General features: G+C 38.8%; 1 protein-coding gene across 6 annotated transcripts in view; it reads right to left on the bottom strand.

Moving 5' to 3' along the window:
* HFM1 (helicase for meiosis 1) overlaps positions 1 to 24,754 on the bottom strand; it is a 50,036-nt gene extending 25,282 nt beyond the window's left edge. The window contains exons 1-17 of one of the 6 annotated variants that reach the window (XM_081008527.1): positions 24,734 to 24,754; positions 22,177 to 22,271; positions 20,642 to 20,754; positions 18,978 to 19,020; positions 16,598 to 16,857; positions 14,924 to 14,968; positions 14,221 to 14,291; positions 10,693 to 10,825; positions 8,763 to 8,914; positions 8,060 to 8,137; positions 7,813 to 7,974; positions 6,903 to 7,103; positions 6,716 to 6,804; positions 4,863 to 4,906; positions 4,674 to 4,775; positions 3,638 to 3,783; positions 1,741 to 1,835 (exon numbers count right to left, since the gene is read on the bottom strand). In XM_081008527.1, coding sequence (XP_080864653.1) covers positions 1,741 to 1,835; positions 3,638 to 3,783; positions 4,674 to 4,775; positions 4,863 to 4,906; positions 6,716 to 6,804; positions 6,903 to 7,103; positions 7,813 to 7,974; positions 8,060 to 8,137; positions 8,763 to 8,914; positions 10,693 to 10,825; positions 14,221 to 14,291; positions 14,924 to 14,968; positions 16,598 to 16,857; positions 18,978 to 19,020; positions 20,642 to 20,754; positions 22,177 to 22,238 — 1,796 coding nt within the window. In that variant the 5' untranslated portion in view covers positions 22,239 to 22,271; positions 24,734 to 24,754. Of the gene's footprint in view, positions 1 to 1,740; positions 1,836 to 3,637; positions 3,784 to 4,673; positions 4,776 to 4,862; positions 4,907 to 6,715; positions 6,805 to 6,902; positions 7,104 to 7,812; positions 7,975 to 8,059; positions 8,138 to 8,762; positions 8,915 to 10,692; positions 10,826 to 14,220; positions 14,292 to 14,923; positions 14,969 to 16,597; positions 16,858 to 18,977; positions 19,021 to 20,641; positions 20,755 to 22,176; positions 22,272 to 22,495; positions 22,638 to 22,946; positions 23,330 to 23,621; positions 23,731 to 24,733 lie in introns of those variants that run through there. The other 5 variants (XM_081008526.1, XM_081008525.1, XM_081008524.1 and 2 more) reach the window with 5 other exon arrangements.
* Between the last annotated feature and the right edge of the window lie 237 nt (positions 24,755 to 24,991).

The raw sequence follows: 24,991 nt of genomic DNA on the forward strand, positions 1-24,991 counted from the left end.
CTTATGCACCTCTGCTTCTCACTTCCATGAGAGTATGGGAGATGGCAGCTGAAGATGTATAAGCGAAGAAGTCCACAAAACACACAAACACTGCTGCTTTACACGCTGGGTAAAAGCAATTAAAGAAGGTATCCACTTGAGCCTTATTTAACATGGGAGCGAGTCAGTGGGCACAGCAAATGTTGCTGGCCCATCAGCTCCTGCTCAGTACAAATTATAATCCTTATTAAGAATTAGTTGCTAACCAGCCCAATAGTTCTTTTATTGCTTCTAAGGTAGAGCTTTCCAAACTTTTCAGCTTGGTGACACACTTTTTAGACAGGCATCATTTCACAATACAGTAATTCAGTTTTACTAGAAAAACCAGAGGTTAAACTTAACTCCTTTCCAGCCCCGGGAGGAGTGCGGGGAGCGTTCGCCCAACACATCTACACACTGCAGCCAACACATGAATGTGTCGCAACATACAGTTTCGAAAGCTCTTTTCTGAGAGGTTGCGTCCAATTGGTGCCTCTTCACTGATGGAAGGTTCTTCATAGGCATCTAGTTGACCACTCTAAGAACAGGATGCTGGACTAAATGACTAGATGCAGGATCAGGCCAGTGTTCTTTCATTTTAGCGGAGTCCACCAGCTCCAGAACAGAGAACCAAGGCAACCTTCAGCGATTCCCCACTCATCCTCTACAGTCCACCACCACCCAAACTTCCATAGCAGATTTAGGGTAGGGGTGTGTGAATCACCAACGATCATTAATTCAACAATGCAAGTTTCCACATCAATGAGCCATCCATTAGCTGAGGGACACCAATCAGATAGCACTCATTTCACTGAAAATTAATCCTAGGAACTCTCAATAGTAAAACAATACAATAAGAAAGTTTTAAGAAAGCCTCAATTAAATTTTCGTTCTCTTATTAGGTTAAATGTTCATTGCTGTGTACAAGAATATCAACACACATGCACCCTTAAGGGATGGTCTGATCCCCTGTCTGATACTATACGTGCCTCCAACAGCTGGGATTTCCCATCCAAATGGACTTGCAAAGTACAGCTCCAGCAAAGAGCTCTGTGTGTGGAAACCTGTTTCCACACACAAATTGCCTATGTTGAGTCAAAGTGAATAATACAATGTCATTTTTACTGTGAATTCTAATTTGGGAAGCTTCTGATTTGCCAAAATTTAAGTGCAACAGAAATTACACAAAAAACCTGAAATTATTCTAGGAGTGCAAACCTAAGCAAATTACACATGCTGTTCAGCTTTTCTCCCAGCATTTTAATTTTTAATTAAAAGCAGGCACAAGGGGCCCAGAATCTAGACTCTTTCTCCAAATCTGAATCTCCCTATCCTATCATCTCTAAAGCTGCTCTTTGCCCTTCTAGAGAGAAAAGGGTGCTTGTGTTTATTTTCTTCTTCTAGTTCGCTAATTTCAAATTAAACACTGCAGTACTGCACACAATTATATAAATGGGACCTAGAAGCATATAACCATATGAAGGATTGCAACACAAAATTGCTTCCGTTCTACACAGATTATTATAGAAGAATCAAGGAAAACGCTGGTGTGGATTTTTGTTTGTCTTGTTGATTACTATTTCCCCACATGCTGGGAATATAAAGATTTTCTAGCTTCCCCATAGGCCTATCCTCATGATCCATCAGATAAATTTCTTCAAGATAAACAAATGTGTTTTAGACTGTAATTCCAACAACATACAGAAAAATGGCTCAAGTTACCTGCTTTCTATTGTATCTGCACCATTTAACATCTGAACATACTTGTCTCTAGTACTTATCCTTGTCATGATAACTGCTGTGGCTGTTGTATCAAACTGGGGAGGAAATATATATATAGAAGAATGCTTTAAACCGAGTAGGCAGTAATGGAACATTTTTATGGCAGTGAAAAATATAGGACTATCAACTAACGTGAAGTTCAATCACTGAAATATTTAGACAGATCAAAATTCTGGGCATGAGGGTATCCCTATCTGCCTGGTTCTTTTGTACAGTGGGACCACCACTTATGCGTAATTTACTTATGCAATCATAACCTTAGGTGTATGGCCGATAGATAGATAGATAGATAGAGTCATACCTTGGTTCTCAAACAAAATCCGTTCCGGAAGTCAGTTCGACTTCTGAAAACGTTCGAAAACCAAGGTGCAGCTTCCGATTGGCTGCAGGAGCTTCCTGCACCCATTCAGAAGTCACATCAGATGTTCGGGTTCCAAAGAACATTCGCAAACCGGAGCACTCATTTCCAGGTTTGTGGCATTCTGGAGCCAAAATGTTCAAGTCGTAATAATAATAATAATAATAATAATAATAATGTATTATTTATACCCCGCCCATCTGGCTGGGTTTCTCCAACCACTCTGGGCGGCTTCCAACAAAATATTAAAATACAGTGGTCTGTTAAACATTAAAAGCTTCCCTAAACAGGGCTGCCTTCAGATGTCGTCTAAAAGTCTGGTAGTTGTTTTTCTATTTGACATCTGGTGGGAGGGCGTTCCCTGTAACTTGGCTTCTCGCAGTGAGGGAACCACCAGAAGGCCCTTGGCGCTGGACCTCAGACATTCACAAACCAAGGTACAACTGTAGATGATAGATAGATAGACAGATAGATAGATGAGGAAATCCATTGCGGAAATTGCTTTCAAAGCCCTCTGCCTTGCTTACTAGCCTCTGGGAAGTAAGCACAAGGGCCTGTCGCAGGGCTCTCGCACAACCTTCCCAGAGCCCGGTATGCAAGGCAGAGGGCTAGTCCGACTCCAGACAGGTAGGGGTGGTTAACAAATTATCAACAAAAGCCTTGAAAATGAAAGAGATCCTGGCCTCTTTCCAACTAATTTTGTCTGTCTTGCTCATTGCATTTCAGGTTTTTGGGAGGGTGGGAGCAGGACTGCAGAACCCTGTTTACGCAGAGGACTACCTAGGGTCCCTTACACAAGGAACTGTATTGGTGCTCCCCCCCCCATAAGAAATCACTTTACCACATACACCTTTGAGCTGCAGTGCAAGGAGGACAGGAAGCTTCTCCCACGTCTGATCTCGCCACGACAGCAGCTGTGCAGCACCACACAAATATATGTCTTATTCTCCATAGTCTAATAGGTGATTTTTGTGCTGGCCTGTGCCACTAGCGGGGACTGGTTTCACCAACTCCTAGGTATGCCTCTGTATTTCTTACATTTGTTTCCCATAGATGTGGATCCAGTATATCAAAAGAAAGCAAGAATGGTTTATAAAACTTATACCGTGTTTAGATGTTTTCAAATGTGAAATATCCTGTGAATTGTTGGTTTTTGTAGAAGAGTGTTTAGGTTTGATTTTGTTTGTAGATGTGGGATGGTTGTTTTTTAAAAAAAAGATATTTGGTCGATATTTCTTAAATAAATAACTTGGAAGCTAATTCAGCTTGCAAACTGAAGCCAGTAGCATCAACTTTACATTTCCTAGTAAACAAGGCTATATTAATTATTCAGCAATAAACTCTACTGTGCAAACTTCACAAGCAACTATAACTACAAAATTTTCACTTATCATTTTTGTAACATTGCCTCTGTAAGTGCATGGCAACTTTTGCTACGATTATAATAAAAAATGGCTTTAAATAACAGATTCAACTTACTTGAGGTCTTCCTGCTCGCCCAATCATTTGCAAAATGTCCGTTTCACTGTATTCCTGAAACATTCCTCCAACATAATGCATTGTTGATTTTATAACTACCAGGTGAGCTGGTAAATTTACACCCATAGCAAGTGTACTTGTAGTAACTGCAAACATTTAAATGTTTTTCAAAGAATTTGGATGTTTCATAAAGCAACAGACATGAAGTACAATTCTGTAGTGTTCTGACTATTCCCAGTATACGATCCATTCATATCTCTCTCTCTCATTACACATGAACATCCAAAAACTGGTTGTTGTCACATGCTTCCTTTGAGTCCCCACCCATATCGTTCTGAAAGTTCTGTGATGTCTGTGGTGCAACCACACTAGAAATACTGTGTATGTTTCTGGTCACTGCATCTCCAAAAGGATATTGTAGACCTCAAAAAGTTACAGAAAAGGGGCAACTAAAATTATCAGAGGGTTGAAATAGCTTCAGTAAGAGGAAAGGTTACAGAAGTTAAAGGTTCTTGGTTTAGAAAAGGGGTAAGTAAAGAGCGCATCAGAGAGGTGCATAAAATTATACATGGTGTAGAAAAAGTAGTACAGATTTTTCTCAATAATAATAATAATAATAATAATAATAATAATAATTTTTTTCTACACCGCCCATCTGGCTGGGTTTCCCCAGCCACTCTGGGCGGCTTCCAACAAAAGATTGAAAATACATTAAAACATCAGTCATTTGAAACTTCCCTAAATATTACAATTCAGGGTCACCCAAGCACAGAGTAGTGGCAGCTTAGGATGGGCAAAATGAAGGAGTTTTTAAATTTTGTTTCTGCAAGATGTGGAGATGGCCACCAACACACATTTAAAAATGCAGATTCACCAGACTCCATGGAACTGTTCACTTTTATCAACTATTTATCAAACTAGTATTATTTCTGTAAACATTATTGTTGAAATGGTCGCAAATTGGGTTTTTGCAACCCCATCCCTCTTACTGCAATATGGTTTCTACACTGTTTGTTCTCATATGCTTTGTACTCACAAAGAACTGGCAAGACTCCCATATTGAAAGTTGCTTCAATGATTTTTCTATCAGATGCCTCTATTCCAGCATGATGATAAGCTACTCCATAGGTCAAGAGATCTATAAATGAAAATTAGACCCAGAACATTACCAGAACATCTTGGGACAAATACATTAACTTTTCTGCAATTAGTATACACTGCATACCCCTCAGTCTGGCTTCTTTTACTGAATTTGCAGACTTTTGTAATCTGAAACAGAGAGAGTGTGTATCAGAATTAAAAATAAATAAAACACCATGCAAAAACCATCAATAGCAATTGCACATATTTCTTGCTTGAGTAATGATCTATACCATTATTTAAACCCTTTGAACTGAATTTTGTGAAATATCAAAACATAAAAATTATCCCTAGGAAAGTTTAAGTATCAAATGGGGGGGGGGCAGGGAAACACTGGATTGTGGACTCAGAATTTTCTATGGCCCAAGTAACAATATCCAGAATAGCTCTGTTTATAAAACTGTCTTATGCTACTGGACTTCATCATACATGAAGAACAAACTATCCCATTCAGATATTCAGGACAGTGAAGGAGTATGATTTTTCCTCTTGTTTTTACTGCCTCATATCTCTTCTCATGCAGCGACATCTTCTTCTTTTGCCTGCCCGTCCTTATTGCAAGGGCCAGCGAATACGTTTTTGCTTTCCAGAAGGGATATACATCTAGGAAAACCTTTGTTAGAAATTAGGCTTCAAGTCAAAATAGATTACAGCAGTCTAATACCTGATGTGTTGTCAGTACACCTGCTTCAATAAAGATGCATCATAATTCTTCATGCGAGAATCTTCAACTTCCTACTAAGTTTCAGCCAGCATTGGGGCTGCTCTATATCAAAGGCTAGTCTGAGAATTATAACATTTCCCCTGCCAAATATATTCCAGCTTAGTTTTCAGCTATCTTTACTACCACTCTTCTCTCAAGGAGCTCCAGTTGGCAGGGCTGGGTGGCTTAATTTATCCTGATGACAACCCTATAAGCAGCGGAGGCTAAAAGATGGTGGCATACCCAGGGCCCCACATTATGGCTGAGAAGGAAGTTGAACATACAGATCCCTACAGTTGGTTGGTTGGTTGGTTGGTTGTAAGTTGCTTTGGGCAAGATAAAGCAACCAACCAATTTAATAATAATAAATGTCAGATCTTGTATCATTGCAATGCCAGGTCTATCACCCAGGTTTGTTTTTTTTAGGTGCTGCCTAAAATACTTTATAAAACAAATATTCACATGTCTTCTGTGCCCAGATTTTGTTCCTGGATTTGGAATTGTGCTAGAAGCAGAGACACATCTAGATGTACACGTGTGTCATAAACTGGGATGTCTAGAAATCTGTCCTGCCCTACCTGTAGGCTGTATTTGCTTTCACACTGAAATCCAGACAGATTTCCAGTCTCAGGCTGCATAAACATTCGATGCACAAAAGTTAGGTGAAATGGGGTAAGGGAGCAAAAATGGGGTAAGGGAGCAAAAATCGTGGTTTTACAGAACACAGTTTTCTGATCAGAATAACAGCCTTCAGTTTATTGATGTGGACTTTTACAGGGCATCTATAGGACAATTTTGTGGCGACTGGGCAAAAACTGTACTTGGTATCTACATCCCTGTCATGGGTATGCCAAGAGATTCATATGGACACTGCCCTATGCAGATCATAGATGAACAATCTACTCCAGATATTCAAGGGAAAACTGCCTAGAGCAAACATCAATGGTAAGCGCATGCTTTACTGTACACATATGTACTCATATTCTCCAAACAGCCACTTGAAACACATGATAAATGAAAAGTATCCTTAGCAAAGTCACTTTTAGTGACAAATGGCATATTGGGGTAGGTTTTGTTATCTCGTCACCATAAGAGACTATAAGCTACAAGCCTTGGGGCTACTGATTTTATAAACATATCATTATAAATTGGATAGATTTCCACAACTTTGCTACATATGTCATTGAATACAAAGAGATAGATATTAAAAGCAAGCTTGTCTTATAAAAAGGTACCTTTGTTTCTGTTCAAGACTCATAATAAATTTTGCATCTTTTGCTAGGACAGAAGCCGCCTGCTGTACTCCTTTCCTTGTGGCACAGAACTGTAAATAAAAAAACCCATGAAAACCCATTGTTTGTACTAATAATGCTAGAATATACACGAGAACATTACAATCACAAGGGAAGGCACAATATATACCACAAGGGTTGGTTTTTGTTCAGAATACGTTTGAATAACACTAGCTACTTTGTAGTTAAGTGTTAAGTCAAATTTGAATTCCGTTTGGTTGCTACTGGAGGGGAATCCAAGCACGATTTTGCGAAGCTTCACTGGTCGGTGTCTTTCATCTATTTTCAGACATACAGCAGGCCCCTTGCCATCTGAAAGCCATTCTGCAATCTTTAAAGAGAAAAGAGAGCATGTTAGGCTTGAAGCTGGAAAATAATGCCTTGGGCTGAAATCCTGAACGTACTTGCTCAAGCAGAGCTGTTTAAGTCATGGAAGTTCTACTGACACAAATACTGTGTTGGTTATTCAATGTGCTCTTCTCTGTTATGAATATAATTGCCATAGAATTTTACTGTACTTTAGACCACATAATACTGACAAAGGGTTCCTGTGGATAGGGCAGACATTTCCCTCTGTGAGAGAGGGCTTGTTATACGTTATGATCAAAGGCGGGATGCTATGTACTCAGCATTGTCTAGTACTGCATTGTGCCGGGGGGGGGTATATTTCATGAACATATCCCAGACTGATGGGAATTGTAGTCCAAAACAAGTAAAGTGTCACAGCTTCCCCATCCCTACTTTAACTGGAAATGCCAGGGATTGAAACTAAGTCCAGCAGAATGCAAGGTATGTATTCTAGCATTGAGGTGTGAGCAATCAATAGATTCTGAGGGGGGAAAGCTCAACAACTTTCAGAGTGTCCTGGTTTTTACTTTTTGAAATATGGCAATCCTAGCTTATTCATGTTTGTTGTGGGTTGGTGGACAAATGACGGTGCTTATCTCATTTTGTACTGTGTGTGTATGTGTGTAGCTGAATGGGGGGAAACACCTCAGCATTTTGATTTCTAGAAATAAAATGCTATTAACTTTGCTTACATCATCTGCATTTGGGATTGTGGCAGAAACTGCCACAAACCTCATGAGAAGTACTGCGTCAGGATTCTCGAAGCCACGTGAAAGAGAAGACTGAATAGTTTTCATCCGACTGACAACAACTTCAAGAGTAGCACCACGGCTCTCATCTTTCACAATATGTACCTATTGAGTTAAACACAATTGTATATGAAGTACAATGCCCTGCTTTCAATCATTTGCATTTTAAAAAAACTTGTTATTACTTTACCTCATCAATGAGGATCAATCTCACTAGTTGAACTAAAGAGTTATCTCGCCACTTTCTAGTCATGCTATCCCATTTTTCCTAGTAGAAAAACAAACAAAATAATAATTATTATTATTCATATTAATGGTGCAGTCCTCCACTATCATTCCTCCGTTAACTTTTAATGAGATTTTCTGAGAATAGTATTTGGTGATGTATATTGCTATTCTTATGAAAAGAATGCTATTATCAATCTATTCAATGCTGAAGTAAAAGACTACTCTGGTAGGTCCTTGTTCCAAGCTAAGGACATTTTTATGTTAGAAATGGTGTAGATCAAACCCCCAAGCAGTAAATCTTTTACCGTAATCCAATAAAGTATGCAATTTAATTCTCCTTCCTAAGTTTTTAAAATGAATTATTGTTTAAATGATACTATCAGAGCACATGAAATTTGGCATAGGAATAAAGGTTTCTCATACAATGCCGCACAAAACAAACATAATACATTTTGATAAACTATAAATTAATCAAACTGCTTGATAAAGCTAAAATACTTTTTTCAAGGGATTTTGAAGTTTTCCAGCCATTTCCTAGCATCAGAAACTGATGGAAAATGTTTACACACAAACAACAGCATGCATACGAAATATTTTTTTATGTCTAGTTAAGTATCTTCATTAAAAAAAATTTCAAATGCAATTAATTGGACTGTGGAACCTACTGGTGTAGTCAAAATAATGTGAGCATGTTGTATTTCAAACAAGTCATCCATTGCCGTATCTCCTGTTAGTTCCTTACAGATGAGTCCAATGGGTCCAAATTTTTCTTTCCAGTCATCAAAACGCTGACTGCAGAGAGCTTTTATTGGAGCCACTAAAAACAATACAGAGTAGTTGGAGAATAGAAGACATGAATAAACAGGTTGCCAAACACATTGCCTACACTGATAAGATTTCTGAGTGAAACTAACTCTCCCCATCCTTCCCCCTCTTTTCCGACAAGTCAAGATCTTTATTCATTCCTGTACCTATTTGAGCTGGTCCTAGAACTAGATGAATCCACCCCCCATAGATTTTGAAAATTGCAATTTTACTTATGTAAGCAACAGCATATGGGTGAGTCATATTAATTTTATTATAAATCCAACACTTCTAAATAGCTTTCAACCTTAACTGTGTCCAGTATAGGTAGATAAAGCTCCAGGGGGCAACAAAAGCATTTATAATGTTATAGTTTCCGGGTGCCAGAGTTTGTGGATGTAAGTCTCCCATAATTCAAGATTTGACTAAACTATGCCAAACATGAAAAGCTCTCTGGGTTAAGCTTATGCTACCGAGGCAGGTCAGCTTGGCAGAGCTAGTTGAATGTGGGCCATTGGAGGAACAAAGGCTGGTGATTGGCTGTCATTGACCCATCAAGGAAGCCATTAAGAAGGCATTGAGGTACTAGACAATGGGGGGGGGGCTCCAAGAGACAAGAAGGGTTTAGGATTTCAGGTTTGGATGACATAGGCTGGAGGGAAATAGTTTAACTGGGTTAGCAGTGACAAGGAGGAAGGAGTGGGGCAGAATGTGATATGGGCTGAAAGTGGCTGACTGTAACAAAGAGAGGGAGCATGGAGGATCTCTCTGTCTTTAGATCCCAGCCTGCGGTGCCCATGGGAGAGGTAAGGGATCCTCTGTATCAGTTTAATGCTGGGATTTTCCACCATCTGGCTCAGGTTGTATATATCTGTAAATAAACCACATATATTAAAGACACCACAGTCTCTGCTGTACCTCAATGCCCAAAAGGAAACAAAGACCCTGGGTAAACACCTGGAACTTTTCTATAATCTCTCACCGCTCGTGGAGATTGGGGTGGGGTATAGCAATATTATTACAAACTGTTAGAATCAGTATGTTTCATTCCTTTGGATAGAGAGAAGGGTGTGATTTAAATGCAATAAATAAATAAATGAAATGGGCTTGTCTTTACTTTCTGAAGGCAGAACTACATGTTATACTGGGGAACCTGTGTTTCATAAACAGATGCAGGGCTTAAGGGTACTGGAGTAGTGTTTTGAACCTGGGCATCCAACAAAGCCTGGTACTTTACCTCCTGCATTACTGACCTCACTCTGCTGCAAACCTGGCTGAATACAATACAAGGCTGCCACCTAGACTATGGAAATTGTCAGCTATAAGGCAGCTCTGATCTCAGAGTTTGGCACAGCAACTTGTCACTATGAGTAGTAGCAGTGGATTCCTACTGCATTTCCTTGCTTTTGCCCTGCTTTGCCCTCTGTCTTCCCTAGGACAGAACTGCTGGCCCAGTCCTAATTACACCTCTGCCATCATAGATTCCTGCCTTCTCAGAAACTTGGGCAGTGACCTGCCTCCAACTATGCCTGCAATGCCTTTGCCTGTTAGGACCATATCCTTGTCTTGACATCAGATGAACATTTAGGCATTCCAGTTTGGAAGGATGGCTAAAATAACAACTTCAACAACTGTCGTGTAGATTAAAAAATAAACCATGTTTAGCAATGTGACAAACTTTGTTTGGACATGTGTCCATATTCATCAACAAAACGATCATGCGTAAATATCAAAATAATGTTATCATTTTTTCTTGATAATTAATAATTATTAAGCATATGGCATACTTACCATATACAACTTTAATATTTAACCAAGGCATTTGCACTTTGATTAATAACCTGATAATTGCAAGCTCAAATATCACAGTTTTTCCAGAACCGGTGGGCGCACAGATCACAAAATTTCTATCTGTGTAAAGGAGCTAAAAAAGAACAACTAATAGTAAGTGGAGCACAAAATCAGGTGCATATATTTTGACAAGTAGGTTTGCAATAATTTGCACACAATCAACTATTTATTAAGGTATTGATGCACACATACTCAAATCATGAATGATATAGTCATTAAGGCATGTCATTTTATGGGGTAAAACTTAATTTCTGAAAATTTATTCAATGAGGGGTGTTTAAAATAGGTTTGGGGGGTGAAGGTACATTCTTTCACCTTTGGTGGACATGCCCAAGGATTAAGACATTTTGGGAGATGATTTATAATGAAATGAAAAAGGTATTTAAATATACCTTCCTGAAGAAACCAGAGGCCTTTCTCCTGGGCATGGTCGGCCAATTGGTGCCAAAGAAGGATAGAACTTTTTTTTATGTATGCAACAACAGCAGCAAGAATACTTATTGCGAAGTATTGGAAAACACAAGATTTACCCACCCGGGAAGAATGGCAGATGAAGTTGATGGACTATATGGAAATGGCGGAAATGACTGGCAGAATCCGAGACCAGGGAGAAGAATCGGTGGAAGAAGACTGGAAAAAGTTTAAAGATTATTTACAGAAATACTGTAAAATCAATGAATGTTAGAAAAATGTTGGAATGAAATTATATGGCTTTAGTAGAAATGTTATAAGGAATTAAGTATAAGTAGATTAATAGAGTATTAAAGGGAAAATAAGGTTAGAATGTGTTAAGATAATTATAGGATAGAAAACAGAGGAAGATGGAAAGGAATTGCTGAAACAATTAACAGAAGTGGAATACAAAAAGGGAGGTGTGAGGAGGTCGTGGAAACAAGGGAACGAAAGATAAGATAATGAAATGGTTTGATATGTTTTAAATGGGTTTTGTTTTTGTTTTATTAGTTTTATGTGTTAGTGTTTTGTAGTGTTTTTGTATTGTATTGTATTGCATTGTCTTTTTTTTATGCTTTTTCTTTTGTAGTGTTGTGTTTAAATTGTTGGAAAATTAATAAATATTATATATTAAAAAAATAAATAAAATAGGTTTGGGGGTATAAGGAATTCTAATCTGCTATTATTTTTGCTATTGGACAACGTTTAGTGTGGTATGTCGACGTCAAAGCATATAATCTGCTTTCAGAAAATGAAACAAATTTCAAATTTACCTTCTGAAAATATCAGGTAATGCTAGATAAATAAATAGTATTGCAAGTACTTGGCAATCATTTTTAATTATTTCTATACAAGTTTACACATATTTTACTTGCCTAGCAAAACTATATTATATTAATTTAACCAAGATGTCTTTTGAATTCCCAGGTCATGTTACAACTTTGGAATTTGAAAGTTGAAGAATTCAACATGCCGTAACAGCTAAGTTCAATTTTTTTAAAGACTACCTTTTTATGCATCAAATACAAGGACAAAAAAGATAAAATGGAAGCAATAGTTTTTCCTTGCGATCTGCCGCTGAGCAATTATGAAGAATATATGGCACAGCTAGGGCCATTATGTAGCAAAGCCTGCTGTAGAGTTGCTAACACAAAACCCATTTTCAAGTCTCAGGAGGGAGCCATGCACATAGAAGATGATAGGCCTTGACAGTGGTCTATCATTAAAAATACACAGTAAGATTTGTCCTTCAGCATCAATTTCAGAACAAATCATCCCTTAATGATCTGTTTTTTCCATAAATTATATGTAGCTTAAGCAGCCACTTGTGCAAAGTTCTAATGTTATAAAGAATAAACCTATTTATTTACTACTTTGTTACCAGAATAAGGCCAAAAGCTTTAAAAGGTTTGCTCTACTGTATGTCAGGGATGGGAAACCTGTGGCCCTCCAGAAAACTACAATTCCCATCAGTCCCAGGGGCCACGGGTGATGTGGGTTGTGGTCCAACAACATATGGAAGGCAATGGATTCCCCATACCTGCTTTATAGTAACCCCGTTCTAGTTAATGCTTTAGTTATCGCCTAAATTAAGAACACTGCAGAGATTTTGAAACTGCTGTCCTACATATTTTAGTTAAGTAATGTGGTCACAGCATGCTCAACAAATGCCTTCATTTATAATGTTCTTTTGGCACTTTGTTTTATCTTGCAGTGCAATCATACACATATTTATTCAGAAATTAACTCCCACTGTGTTCGGTGAAGCTTTCTCCCAATTTAAGTGTGCACAGGATTGCCATTGTGCAATCTAACCCTATGCATCTAACCCTGCCAACCTAGCAGTTTGAAAGCACGTCAAAGTGCAAGTAGATAAATAGGTACCGCTCCGGCGGGAAGGTAAACGGCGTTTCCGTGCGCTGCTCTGGTTCACCAGAAGCAGCTTAGTCATGCTGGCCACATGACCCGGAAGCTGTACGCCAGCTCCCTCGGCCAATAAAGCGAGATGAGAGCCGCAACCCCAGGGTCGGTCGCGACTGGACCTAATGGTCAGGGGTCCCTTTATCCCAGATAAAACTGCACAGGACTGCAGCCATGAGAGTTTATGTTGTATTTGTTCTTGCTGCTTGCCTTGGACCCTAGGGAAAGAATCTGGCAACTGAGCAAATATTCTCTTTTTTCCCTAGGGTCCAAGGCAAGCAGCAAGAACAAGACGTTCATCGAGCCCTTAGGAAGTGGTGAGCAGTGGAGGCTGGTCCATTAGGGCCCCACAAATCTCAGCCTGCCTTTAGTAGGTCCCTACCTGCCTATTTTTGCAACTTAAAATTGGTCTGGGGGTAGCACTGCCTGTGGCAGCTTCTGCCTCGGTCTCAGGGTTGCCCTCCTCAGCAGGGAGGAGAATGAGTCAAAACTAGAATTACTTGGCTCCACTTGTCATTAGCTCTGCCTATTATTGGCCTTCCTGCCTTCTGCCATATGTGTGTCCCAGTGGGTATCAGTCACCACTGGTTGTGGGGAACCTCTGGTCTGCTAAGCTACTTAGGCGTACCAGATCTCAGAGGTTAGTCTGCCAAGTCATTTTTCCTAAGCCACTCCAGGTGCAGGAAAATTCAAGGTATGGCTGCCACAAAGGACAAATGGAGAAGGCACACTTTAGGTGAACACCAAACTGTTTCTTTGCCTGCAAGCAAAGGAAGATTTCTCCACTGTAGTTGAAGCCATGGCTATAACGTTCCATTGCAGTCACAAACTGAAGTTGGAGTCATATGGTGTGTCAGGTGATTTTATAGGCAGATAACTTTCCCCAAGTTACGGTACTTTTGGATCCAGTCCTCTGGTTGGAACCAGATCCCTGCCCTGCCCTAGTAGACTGCCAAACTTGATGGCAAGCTCCATTAATCATGGCGGGTCACAGGAACTACTTTTATGAAATCAGCAGTGGGTATTTCCTTATGCATGGCCGTAAGTGTAAAAATAATTATGAAACTTGCATAGTTAAAACTAATCCATACTTACATCATCCAGAGCCTTGGATTGAATGTAATTAAAATAAGGGAATTCTTTGAAAATATTTCTAAACTGGGCAGCTTAAAGTCATATTAAGGAGTCAAACAATTTAGTTAGGAATGGATAGATCTTTCACAATGAAGTACTTTATACAGACTTAAATAAAACTTCCCACTTTTAAACATTTGTTTGGAAAATGATTAAATGGAGGAATAGCAGTTCTTCAACTACATAGAAAATTTCTAACAAGGTTGGAGCTGGGGAGAAATGTAAAAAAAAAATCAAAGAAAAAAACGATATGGGGTGGAATGAAATAAAAATTAAAACATATGCAAAATATTGATTTACTAATCAACCCTAAGCATTATTCATTATTGGGAAAACCCAAATAATGGTTGTGCTATGATGGTTGTGCTACTGGAGCCTGCTATGGTAGCATTATGCAGCTGGTCCACTAAACTGCATACTCATACTCTAGTTGCTTAAGAAAATGTGAATATGTTAATTGTTCATTCAATGGACCATGGCCATTACTACAATCATAAGTTTCCTCAATTATATTTCTTTTTTTACCTTTACATTTACAGAGTCCCCCAGCCATTTCTAGATCGATTACTTTCTAGATTCTTAAAGCATATTTAAAAACATTATAGTTTACATAATATACAGCCAAGAAGTTACTTTTACATAATTGTAGTGCATAAAAGGATACGGATTTCAGTCACAGGTCTCAAAATCAAGTCTTCTTCTGTAGTTCCTAGTGAATAAAACTTTATTTTTATCATCATCCATTAACAATATTAATAAAAAACGCAAATAAAAATGCTGAGGATAGAATGTAATTTCATCAGTCTGGTTTCCTCCAAATATTTTTGACTACAATTCCCCCACCCCCACCCCCAAAAGCAAGCCCAGCATCAGCCCCAGCCAGGTTGGCAAAGGTTGCATAACACTGATCCTGCAGGTAGAGACACCAATTGAGGTGTCTGAAGCCAGGGTAGAAGGCTGCAATCTTCCAAAGCTTTATCTAGGAAAGCAAATAGCCAGTATCTTTTTGAGGACTGCAGACAAAAATTCTCGACTGCCCTTCTTTACAACAGTGTTTCTGTACATCTTTCAATACAGCAAATGTATCCACAAAATAATGACTTAGAGCAGTGGTTCCCAATTGATGGTCCGCACATACCCATCAACTGTCCCAAGACTTCCCATTTGGGGGGGGGGGGACATGCTCTCATGCAAGAGCATGGCACCCAAAAATGCATGAGATCACAGCTGGACATTGTCTTGTGCAAGATTGCAGTGCTCAAAAACACATGTTGCGGTGCCCAAAAACACATGGGGAGTGCCCATTTGTGTGCCTAGTCCTGAGACTCTGATCACTTGCCATGCTAAGTTCTGTGCCCATCTGTCTCTTCAAAAGGAAGGTGCAGGGGCATGTTGCTTGCTGGACCCATGTCCTAGCTTGCAAGAGCCATGTATGTGTACCTCCTTTACATCTGCTAAATCTTGTAACCTGTGCCTTGTCTTTAAAGACTTTGGCACAAACTGCATTGAGAGTTCAAGTCCCTTGTCTAGCAATGAGGGCCGGGGCAATAAGGTTTGGTACATCAGAGATGGGGAATCTATGGCCCTCTAGACATGTTTGGATTCCAGATCCCATCAGCCCTAGCCAACATGGTCAGTCATAGAATCATAGATCTTACCGTTGGAAGGAACCCCAAGATTCATCTAGTCCAACCCCCTGCAATGCAGGAATTTCAGCTAAAGTATCCATGACAGATGGCCATGGTCAATGATCAGAGATTATGGGAACTGTAGTCCAACTTCATCTGGAGGACACCATGTTGACTACCACTGCTCTTTGGAAGTGCAGACTTATATCTTGCCCTCATTTACCTTCAAATTACCTATAGGCCCTTCTTTCCAATGTGGGAAGAAAGAAGAAGGATTGCTTGCGACATGTTGAAGAAATTTTTCACTGTAGTATATGCAGATGAAATTTGATGTGGAGGAGCAGAAGAGGAAGATGTGAAAGAACAATGCATAGCTTTCTTTTCATCAGTTCCCATGGCTGACCTCAAAAATAGCAGAGCACTAAGCTCTTTGAGACATGCATTTAATCCACCACATTATAATTACTTCTGTCTTATCTGGCTTAGGTGTTCCTTTCTGTGATTCACATCTTTTTTTTCTAATTTGCTTCTGACCTTCTATATGAATATGACTATGTTCCTTACTTTATATTACTCAAGCAGATTGTTGTGTATTTCTTGACTCCATCTACAGTTTTGTTCATGCAATAACTATGAATAATGTATATTCATGAAGCCAGTGTTGTAAATACCTTTGTAGCGAAAAATTACAGAGAAAATGTGTAATTTACCTTCCATTCTAAAAGTCTTTGAAACAGAAGGAAATGACTGCGCTTTTTCAATTCCATTTCCATAAGCAGAAAAAATATCATTTACACTAAGCAGATTAAAATCTGAATCTTGAGTTAACTGCGTATTATTTTTCCATAGGTCTCCTTTCCTCATTTCTTTGTTGTTGGTAATATTACAATACGTGTCCATTTCTCCCTTGGCATTGGTACTCTCAGTGTTGCCTGGATTTACATATGTATAATTGGTTGGTTTAAATAAGCTGTAATAAATTCAAAGGCATATTTTCATATAATATACACATTTACAACCTACTTACATAGCAATTACATACTACAGCTTACATTGCTTTGTTTCCAATACCTGCGGAAAACCAGACCTGTTATTTGTTACTTGAAACAGGCTTGCACAATTTTTGACGCACCAAGCTTCCCCACACCCATTCTTGCAGTCTCTGGCAGGCAACCAAAACAAGGGGTTAATTCAGCCTTGGGCTGGTCATTATACAGGGCTGGCGGGCCATGTTTCCTTTAGTGCCTATCAAGCTGTGAGGCATGGACCAAGATCTCCAAGATAAATTCACTGTTGATTTGGAAGTGAAATAGCTGAGTACAGATAAAAGAAACAATGACATTGAAAGAGGAAAGACTTGCAGTGGCTTTGGACTTTACACTTCTAATACAACATCCAAAGTGGGACATTTTGCATCTCTGCCACAGTGAGATGTATCAGCCGTACAGGAATGATATGTGTCTTTCCATTTTATACGTTGCTCTGAAAATGTTGTGCATCTGTTTTTCCTGCTTGAGCATAACATCAAAACCACTTACATTTGATGCCAAGAACATGCAGTGGCTTTGCCTGCATATTTCAATGTATGTCACAGAGTATACTGTGAGTGGGATACAGTATGCCAGGATACCTAGCAAAGCACCTTCACTCATACTGACCTAGACGACCCATATGTTCACTTGATGAGGCCCCAGATGACCATGACATCATGGAAACAGGCCTTGCCCACAGTGGAACCATCCTTCTAGAACCCAGTCCCCATTCAGGAAGCATCAAATGTGGTATGTTTTTAAAACCCATTTATTTATTCAGGCTTTCTCTGGTTGTTGAAAACATTTTTTTCCCAGATTGTGCTGATCGGTATTGTGATTTAGCATTTTACTATGTATCTGAGAAATAGGGAACACCAGGCCTAGGTGACAAAGACCTTCAGCCTTCACAACTATCCCCAGGTCCCATCCATCCATGGCCCTATTTTGAACCCTGTGTCTTTGCCTTGCTGGAATGTGTACTTGAGCTCTGGTGATGCTCTTGCTCGTCTGGATGGAGGGTCAAGAGAAGCATGCGAGTGTGTGCAGATACTAGCCAACTGCACAAAAGTAAGATGTGCATTCGTACCTCTGCCTACCTTTGCCTCTGGCCACACCCACCGCTGGCATGTGGCCCTTAGAAGATTGCCTAGAAAGGAAAGCATCCCTCAGGCTAAAAAAAAGCTCCTCTGATGTATCTCTTAGATTTTTGCTGTGATTTTATGACTTTACTTCTTCTTGCAAACTGCATAGAGTTGTTTTATGTTAAGCGGCATTTTAGTTGTATGTATAAATAAATATAAAAATAAACATCTGGACAGGAATAATTCAAGAAGAATGGAAAAGTAGCCAGGGTGCAACAATCTTTCCCTTTCAAAGAGCTGCTTACTTGTAGTTCATTGCTTGTTAGTTCTCACTTTCATTAATTAAAGAAAACCCACTGGATTCTACACATCCAAAAAGAGGAGCACCATCTCTGAAATGGGCTGAGAATCAGCATTCATTGTCACCTAGATAGCTTTCAAGTAGACTCAAAATATCTTAGAGTTAACTGAACTTTCAGGACGCATTTCTGAAAAGTACAGTTCTAGTCTGGTGCAACAAACTGGCAAAGAGTGAAGTCCACTCCTATTAAAGTAATGATTATCCTGTGATTGATTCTTAAAGGAGTTGGATTACATGCATGTCCTGTGACAGCTTAAAGTATAAAAATAAACTAGTATATCTGTGAGCTGCCAAGGACCATGTCTTTGTATGGAATTTTAAGAGTGTGTTTGGTAGTACATCAGCTGCCTCTTAACTAAAGTAATAAACTAAATCCTGTGTTTAAATCCTTGTAAAAAAGGGTTGTGCCTAGAGCAAATCTAATTACTGTATTAAAACACCGCCGAAAGGAACTATCCCAGTTTTCTCACATTCAAAAGAATATTAACACAATTGCCTGGAGCCCTATTAAGCACTTTCATTTCAAAGATCAAAAACTGAGTCTTTGACAAATGTATCTAAAATAATATGGTTCTGATATTTGATGAATTATTATAATTGGCTTTAAAAAGCCTACCTTTTCCTGAATGTTGAGCAGGCACTTTCATCACCAACTTCTTCTGGAAAATTAATTAATAGTTTATTTTTTTAAAGGTTTTCTACAAGACAGTTAACAAGCTCTGTTTTCATATTAATCAAGGTCATAGAGGAACAATGGGACCAACTCCTGACTATTGGCCTGAAAATAACTTACCTGCCTCCACTAACTGAACTCCTATAGGCTTTGCCTGGTAGAATTCATAGCAAAGTAATCATGTAGAATATTTAGGATTTTATCCCTTAGTAATGCTCTTAAATGAGGGCAAGTCATTTGCTCTGTGCAAGCTACTTGCAAAAGGAAAAGAAATGTAGAATACAATGGCTACCAAGAAGTTGATTCAACAAAACATGCATAAAATGAAATAAATTCCATGTCACTATTCTCAATGTTTTCTTGCGCTTTCTCAGCTTGACAATCCTTAAAATCCCTCATTTATTATGGTCATGCACAGGCCCCGATATCTGGCCTATACAGTATTTATATTGGTGTTTTTTTAAATAAAAAATCCTGATCTGTTCCAGAGTCACCCTGTATTTTCTCTCTGCCTCACTCTGTCATCAGCTCCAGAGCTACTCTGTATAAAACTGAATTGTGTTCCCTCATTCACTATAATGGAGAAGCTTTTCCTCCTTTTGACCAAAGTGTATGCCATGTAGAGATACAGAATCCCCTTCAAAGTGGATTAAACTTGCCAAATTGCATCCAAATATGTCCAGGAGATTTTTGTGAGGGGAAGTAAAAGTGATTCACTTTAATCCATAATCCCTTTGGGTGGAGGCTATCTGCTCCTTACCTTAAAGTAATTTAGGAGGTGACTGAGCGAAATGCATTCTTGCTTCTATATTGTTTTAAAAATGGCACCTTCACGTTGACCTAAGCGCTCTGTGGTAAGCCTTGTTTTCTCCAATAAGCCATGGGCCTATTGCCTACAATACTGCTTGTAGGGTTGCAAAGAGCTCTGAACTTTTTTGTTGGAGGAGAAAAACAGATTAAAAAAAAAAAAAATACTTAAATGAAATTTTAATTTCTTTTCTTCTTCTTTTTAATCCTCCATTGCTGCGCCTAACCAAAAGCAACCCCATAGTACTTCAGTGTTCTGTAGATAGCATTTTGGATAGCTTCTTTTCTGGAGCAAATGACAACCTGAGAGGGAAGTATTTTCATCCTATGTTGAATAACTACGTGGGGTTAGTAAGCCATTATGATGCACCCAGCACTATGGCTGTTATTTTTTTTAAAGAAAAAATGTGTGAAATACAGTCATGCATTTTCACATATAGTCTACTTCGCCCATGATTCAACATACTGTACTTCAGTAAAAGTAGGCATTGCCCCCCCCCCATTAAAGTGAGTAATTGAATATTACCGTATATTTCTGTGTATAAGACAATGGTTTTTTGCTTTAAAAAAAAAAGTCCAAAAATTGGGGGGGGGGGGCGTGATCTTATACATGGATGTTGAATGCACAGAGGTCCAGGCTCTGGCTCTTGAAATATGCCATCCTAATTTTGGTAACCTTAACTATTTTAAAATATTGATTTTGTGTTCAAAAAAATAGAGGTTGTCTGATACACGGAAAAATACAGCAGTTTTTAAATTCCATACTTCCTCTTATTAAAACTAATCGCAAAACATTCTACCTTTTTGGCTATTCCCTCCCAATTCCATTTGTAGCTGCTGAGTAGGTGGAATTTCAAACGCAGACGGAACAGGTGCAAGATACCAGTCTGTTGGCTCTTCATTTTCTAGATATCTGTTTCCAACATATTAACATGAAGCGAAAAAACATTAAGTGTTTCCAACCAAATTAATGACAAACTGCAGGAGAACATATTGACTGTTGTGTCACTTCTAAATTATCCCTTTTAACATTACACTTGGGGGGGGGACGTGTTATATTTTAAATGTAAGACTTCTGTTAACCCACCTCAGTTTAATGAGAATTTGGTATGCTTTGGGACACAACCAAAGCAGATAGCCAATGTTTCCTCTCCTCTGACAGAAGTCGGTAAAACAGGGGGAGAGAGAGACAATTATTTTTAGATTCTCGTTCCCCACTGAACCCCAAAATCTGCTCTGGATAGGGCTGCCATTTCAAAGGCAGAATTGACGTCCGGTGGGAATTTTGGGGTGTCCTGCTTTTTACTTTTTGAAATATGGCAACCTAGCTTTGGAGGCTAGAGCCGATTTGGGTGGGGTTGTAGGGAACAGAAGAAATAAGCAAAGCTGCACCCCTTTTCCCTATTTTGCTCCTGGATGCCTTCAGTCAGCAAAGGGAAAACATCTGATATCACCCTAGGGCTCCTAATAAGCTGAGATGTCCTGCTGCTATGTTATCTTGCACAACTAACTTACGTTATCATAATCATTTGCTACAGAAACTTTTTTGAAAAAAACATAGCAACAAACAAAACAAAACAAATGCAAGATCATTAAATAAATTGTTATTGTAAAATATTCTAGGGGCCTACCTGCCACTACATATATTCTTTGGAATATAGAGATAGGTAGCTCCTTGAATATTTTACAATAACAATTTATTTAATTATCTTGCATTTGTTTTGTTTTGTTATTCTTTGAAATATAGAAGACTGAGAGAATTAGGAAAGGAGAAGCTTATTTATTATGGTTTGTTGAAAATAAAAACCTTTAGTAAAGGCGAAAGATTGATACAATCTGAAGAGAGACCAGAGTTAATAGAAAAAATATGAACTGCAGCAATATAAGAACAAGACAAAAATCAAGGAGTTAGGAAACCACTATGATCAAATTTATAAATTTGGAAATAACTGGAATTATTTTTATATTAATTGGAATTTGTATAATTTTAAAATGTGTTTTTTGGGGGGGAGGATTATTGGGTTGTTGTTTTTATTTTGATTATATATTTTGTGGTTTTATATTTTGATTTTGTTCTGTGAACCTCCCTGAGACCTCTGGGTATAGGGTGGTATATGAGTAATAATAATAATAATAATAATAATAATAATATTGGCAAAACTGTGACAATATTGGGTAAATATTTGAAAATTAATAAAAAATATTATTATTTTAAAAACAAAAAACCTTTATCTCATTTTACAGAAAACATATTAGAGCCAGAAAACATTCCCTCGACTTTTACCACTGCCAAATCACAGGGACAACTTGTGGGAGACTGCTGCAAGAAACTTACTTTTGCTTTGTACCTGGTCCTTCAAAAAACAAATTATCCAAAGAAAAGGCAGGGTCTGTCATTGTATTAAGACGAGAGGTGAATTCTCAGAAAAGCTGCAAAAGACAATGACAACTATAATTATTTCAATATTTATATTGAATACCAGCTTTTTCATGATCAAGGTGTCTCCCCTGCCAGGTAAGCATACCAGCTTTTTCAACCCGATAAGGATATTATTATTTTTATAACATTGTATTTTTTATTATTATATTATATTCTTTAGAACTCCCACCCGAGGAAGCCTTAAATTCAAAGATCCCCCATGTCATTTTTTCACCTCAGAGCAAAATCAGAACAGAGTGGCAGGCAGCCATTTTGAAATTCCATATATTTTGCCAACTGACTAGGTAGACACCTTTGCACAGGGGTGTGTGTGTGTGTGTGTGTGTGAATACACACACACACACACATATATGTATATATGTATATATACATACATACATTACACACACACACATATAATATGTATGTTTGTATACGCACACACACACACACGCACACACACACACACACACACGCGCGCACACACACACACACACACACATATATATATATATATATATATATATATATATATTGCTTGGCAAAACAGCCCTTTCCTTGGCCGAAGGAGACAATGTTTGTCCTTGTGGGACATGCAACTCCCATCCATCCAAAGTGGATTTACGAGCCCCAAAGGAAGGACTGCTTAAAGCAGCACCCCATGAATTAAAATGGCCGTTTTGTACCATGGCCTATGTCTGTAGGCTGTGTCCGGCTCCATATATTTGGCCAAGCGGAGCCCCTAGGCTACAACCTTCCCTTCTCACCCCAAGCGGGGAACGTTAAAATCAAATGTTCCCTCAGGTTGTTTCCTTAAGTCTCTACTAGCAGCCTGTATTAGTGAAAGCTGAGGAGAACAGGCCAGCCACTCCAAATCACTGTTTGTCGTCCAACAACATGGACGCCGCAGGCTGTCTTATTACTAGAGGGAAGAAAGATTGTCGCTTTTCAAGGAGCTTTTATCAGCAGTCAAAGGCAAAGAAAAGAGGGAATGCCCTCATAAAAGCAGAGAGGGAAATCAAGTTCCTTAGCCGAGGCTGTTCTTTCCCTTATTGGATAAACAAAGGGAAAGGAGGCAAAATATGTAGGGTTGCAAAAAATTTCGCTCTTAAGTTGTTGAGTGGTTTTTTTGTTTTTTTTAAGGGAATCAAAGTTGTTGAGCTTTTTTTCTCTTTAGTAAAATCTACAAGAATTTTGAGATTTTGAGTTTTGGAGCTTTGGGGGGGTGCCTTTTTTTATTTAACCTCCTGAAAAATAATGCAGGGTGCGATTTCTGGAGGCGAATTTGCACTATTTCAACCACTTTGTCAATTAACCGTTTAGCAGGAGAGCTAGGAGTATTTTACTAGCTGGAAAAATACCATTTGTCTGGCACGGCAGGATTCGAAGAGCAAACATGGGTCATATGAAAAGGCACTTCTAACGCGCCCAGGATAGTGGAATACAGAATTATACACTTGGTGATTGAAACAGACTTGGCCCCAAATGCAACACCTGTGCTCCTTCACGCTCCCTCCCTTATCGTTACTTTTAACCGTTTGTCCCCATTTCAGTCTTTTTAAGCATGTATGATATCAACGCCTCTCAGCAGCAGCAGCAGCAGCAGCAGCAGCAGCAGCAACTTTGTCCCCCCCACCCGAAAAATATGGCAACCTGCATCCCATGCAGAGTTTAAGTCAGAAATGTACTCCATTCTTCTTGATATATATGGGTGTTCCATCGAGCTAGAAGCAAAGTACCTTCAAATCAGTCTGCAGTTGTTTCACATAGCAGCAGGCTATTTTGAATTTATTGTTATATCTACCTAGTTTTGCGTGGCGTGTTGGATACTCCATGAAGATGCATAGCTGTCAACCCAACTGTGTGTGCGTGCACTTAGATTTATTAAGCCAAATATCTTACAGTTACCACTCGCACCTGGACAGAAAAGTTGCTGAGCTTTTTTAAAGCAAAATCGCAAAAAAAGCCATTTTGGGGTTGTTATCTTTTTGGGGGGGGGAGTCAGCAAAAACTATTTTACTGATTTCTGCCCAGACACTGCTGTCTACTGCAGTATTCCATATTGACTGCAGTATTCCATATCCATGTCTGGGAAATATGGGGCATATGGCAACCCTAGAAAGAGTTCCTGATGACAAGGAGTTGTTCAGGATGCCAGAGTACAAAAAAAACCTGAACTATTTTGAAATCCGTTACATTTTTATATTTTATGAACTTTACAGCTAATAAAACTTTATAAACTTACTCTTTTATAAAACAAAACACATAAGCAAAATAAAGTTATGATGTATATAAATTCTCTGGACACAATCCTGTCAGAGTTAAGCACCTTTAAGCCATTGATCTCATGGTGAGAGTCAAGCATGAGTTTAAAAAGTCTCGGCTGAAATCCATGGGATGTAAAAGTGCTTAACTTTGACTGGATCGTGTCCACTGTAGTTTCAGACAGCAGTTGCCTTTTTTCTTTTTCTACCTTCAGAAAGGGTGCTCTCCAATTCTTTTGGCCTCAGGCAAGTTTCCATCTTCGTCTGCAACATCTGCTTTTAGCTGACCAGACTTTAAAGATTAAAACGACCATACAAACTGTTCAGGTTTTTTTAGAGCTCTTTTTTTCCCTCCCTCAGAGTCTCTTCCCAAGATGTCATCTCCCTCAACACACGGAAATCACATAAAATATATAGCAAAGCAGCCTCTCAACAGCTCTGAGACAGTTTAATTTTTGATTTCCCCC

The sequence above is a fragment of the Podarcis pityusensis genome (assembly GCF_964106645.2).
Source record: "Podarcis pityusensis genome assembly, chromosome: 6".
NCBI classification, from domain to species: Eukaryota; Metazoa; Chordata; class Lepidosauria; order Squamata; family Lacertidae; genus Podarcis; species Podarcis pityusensis.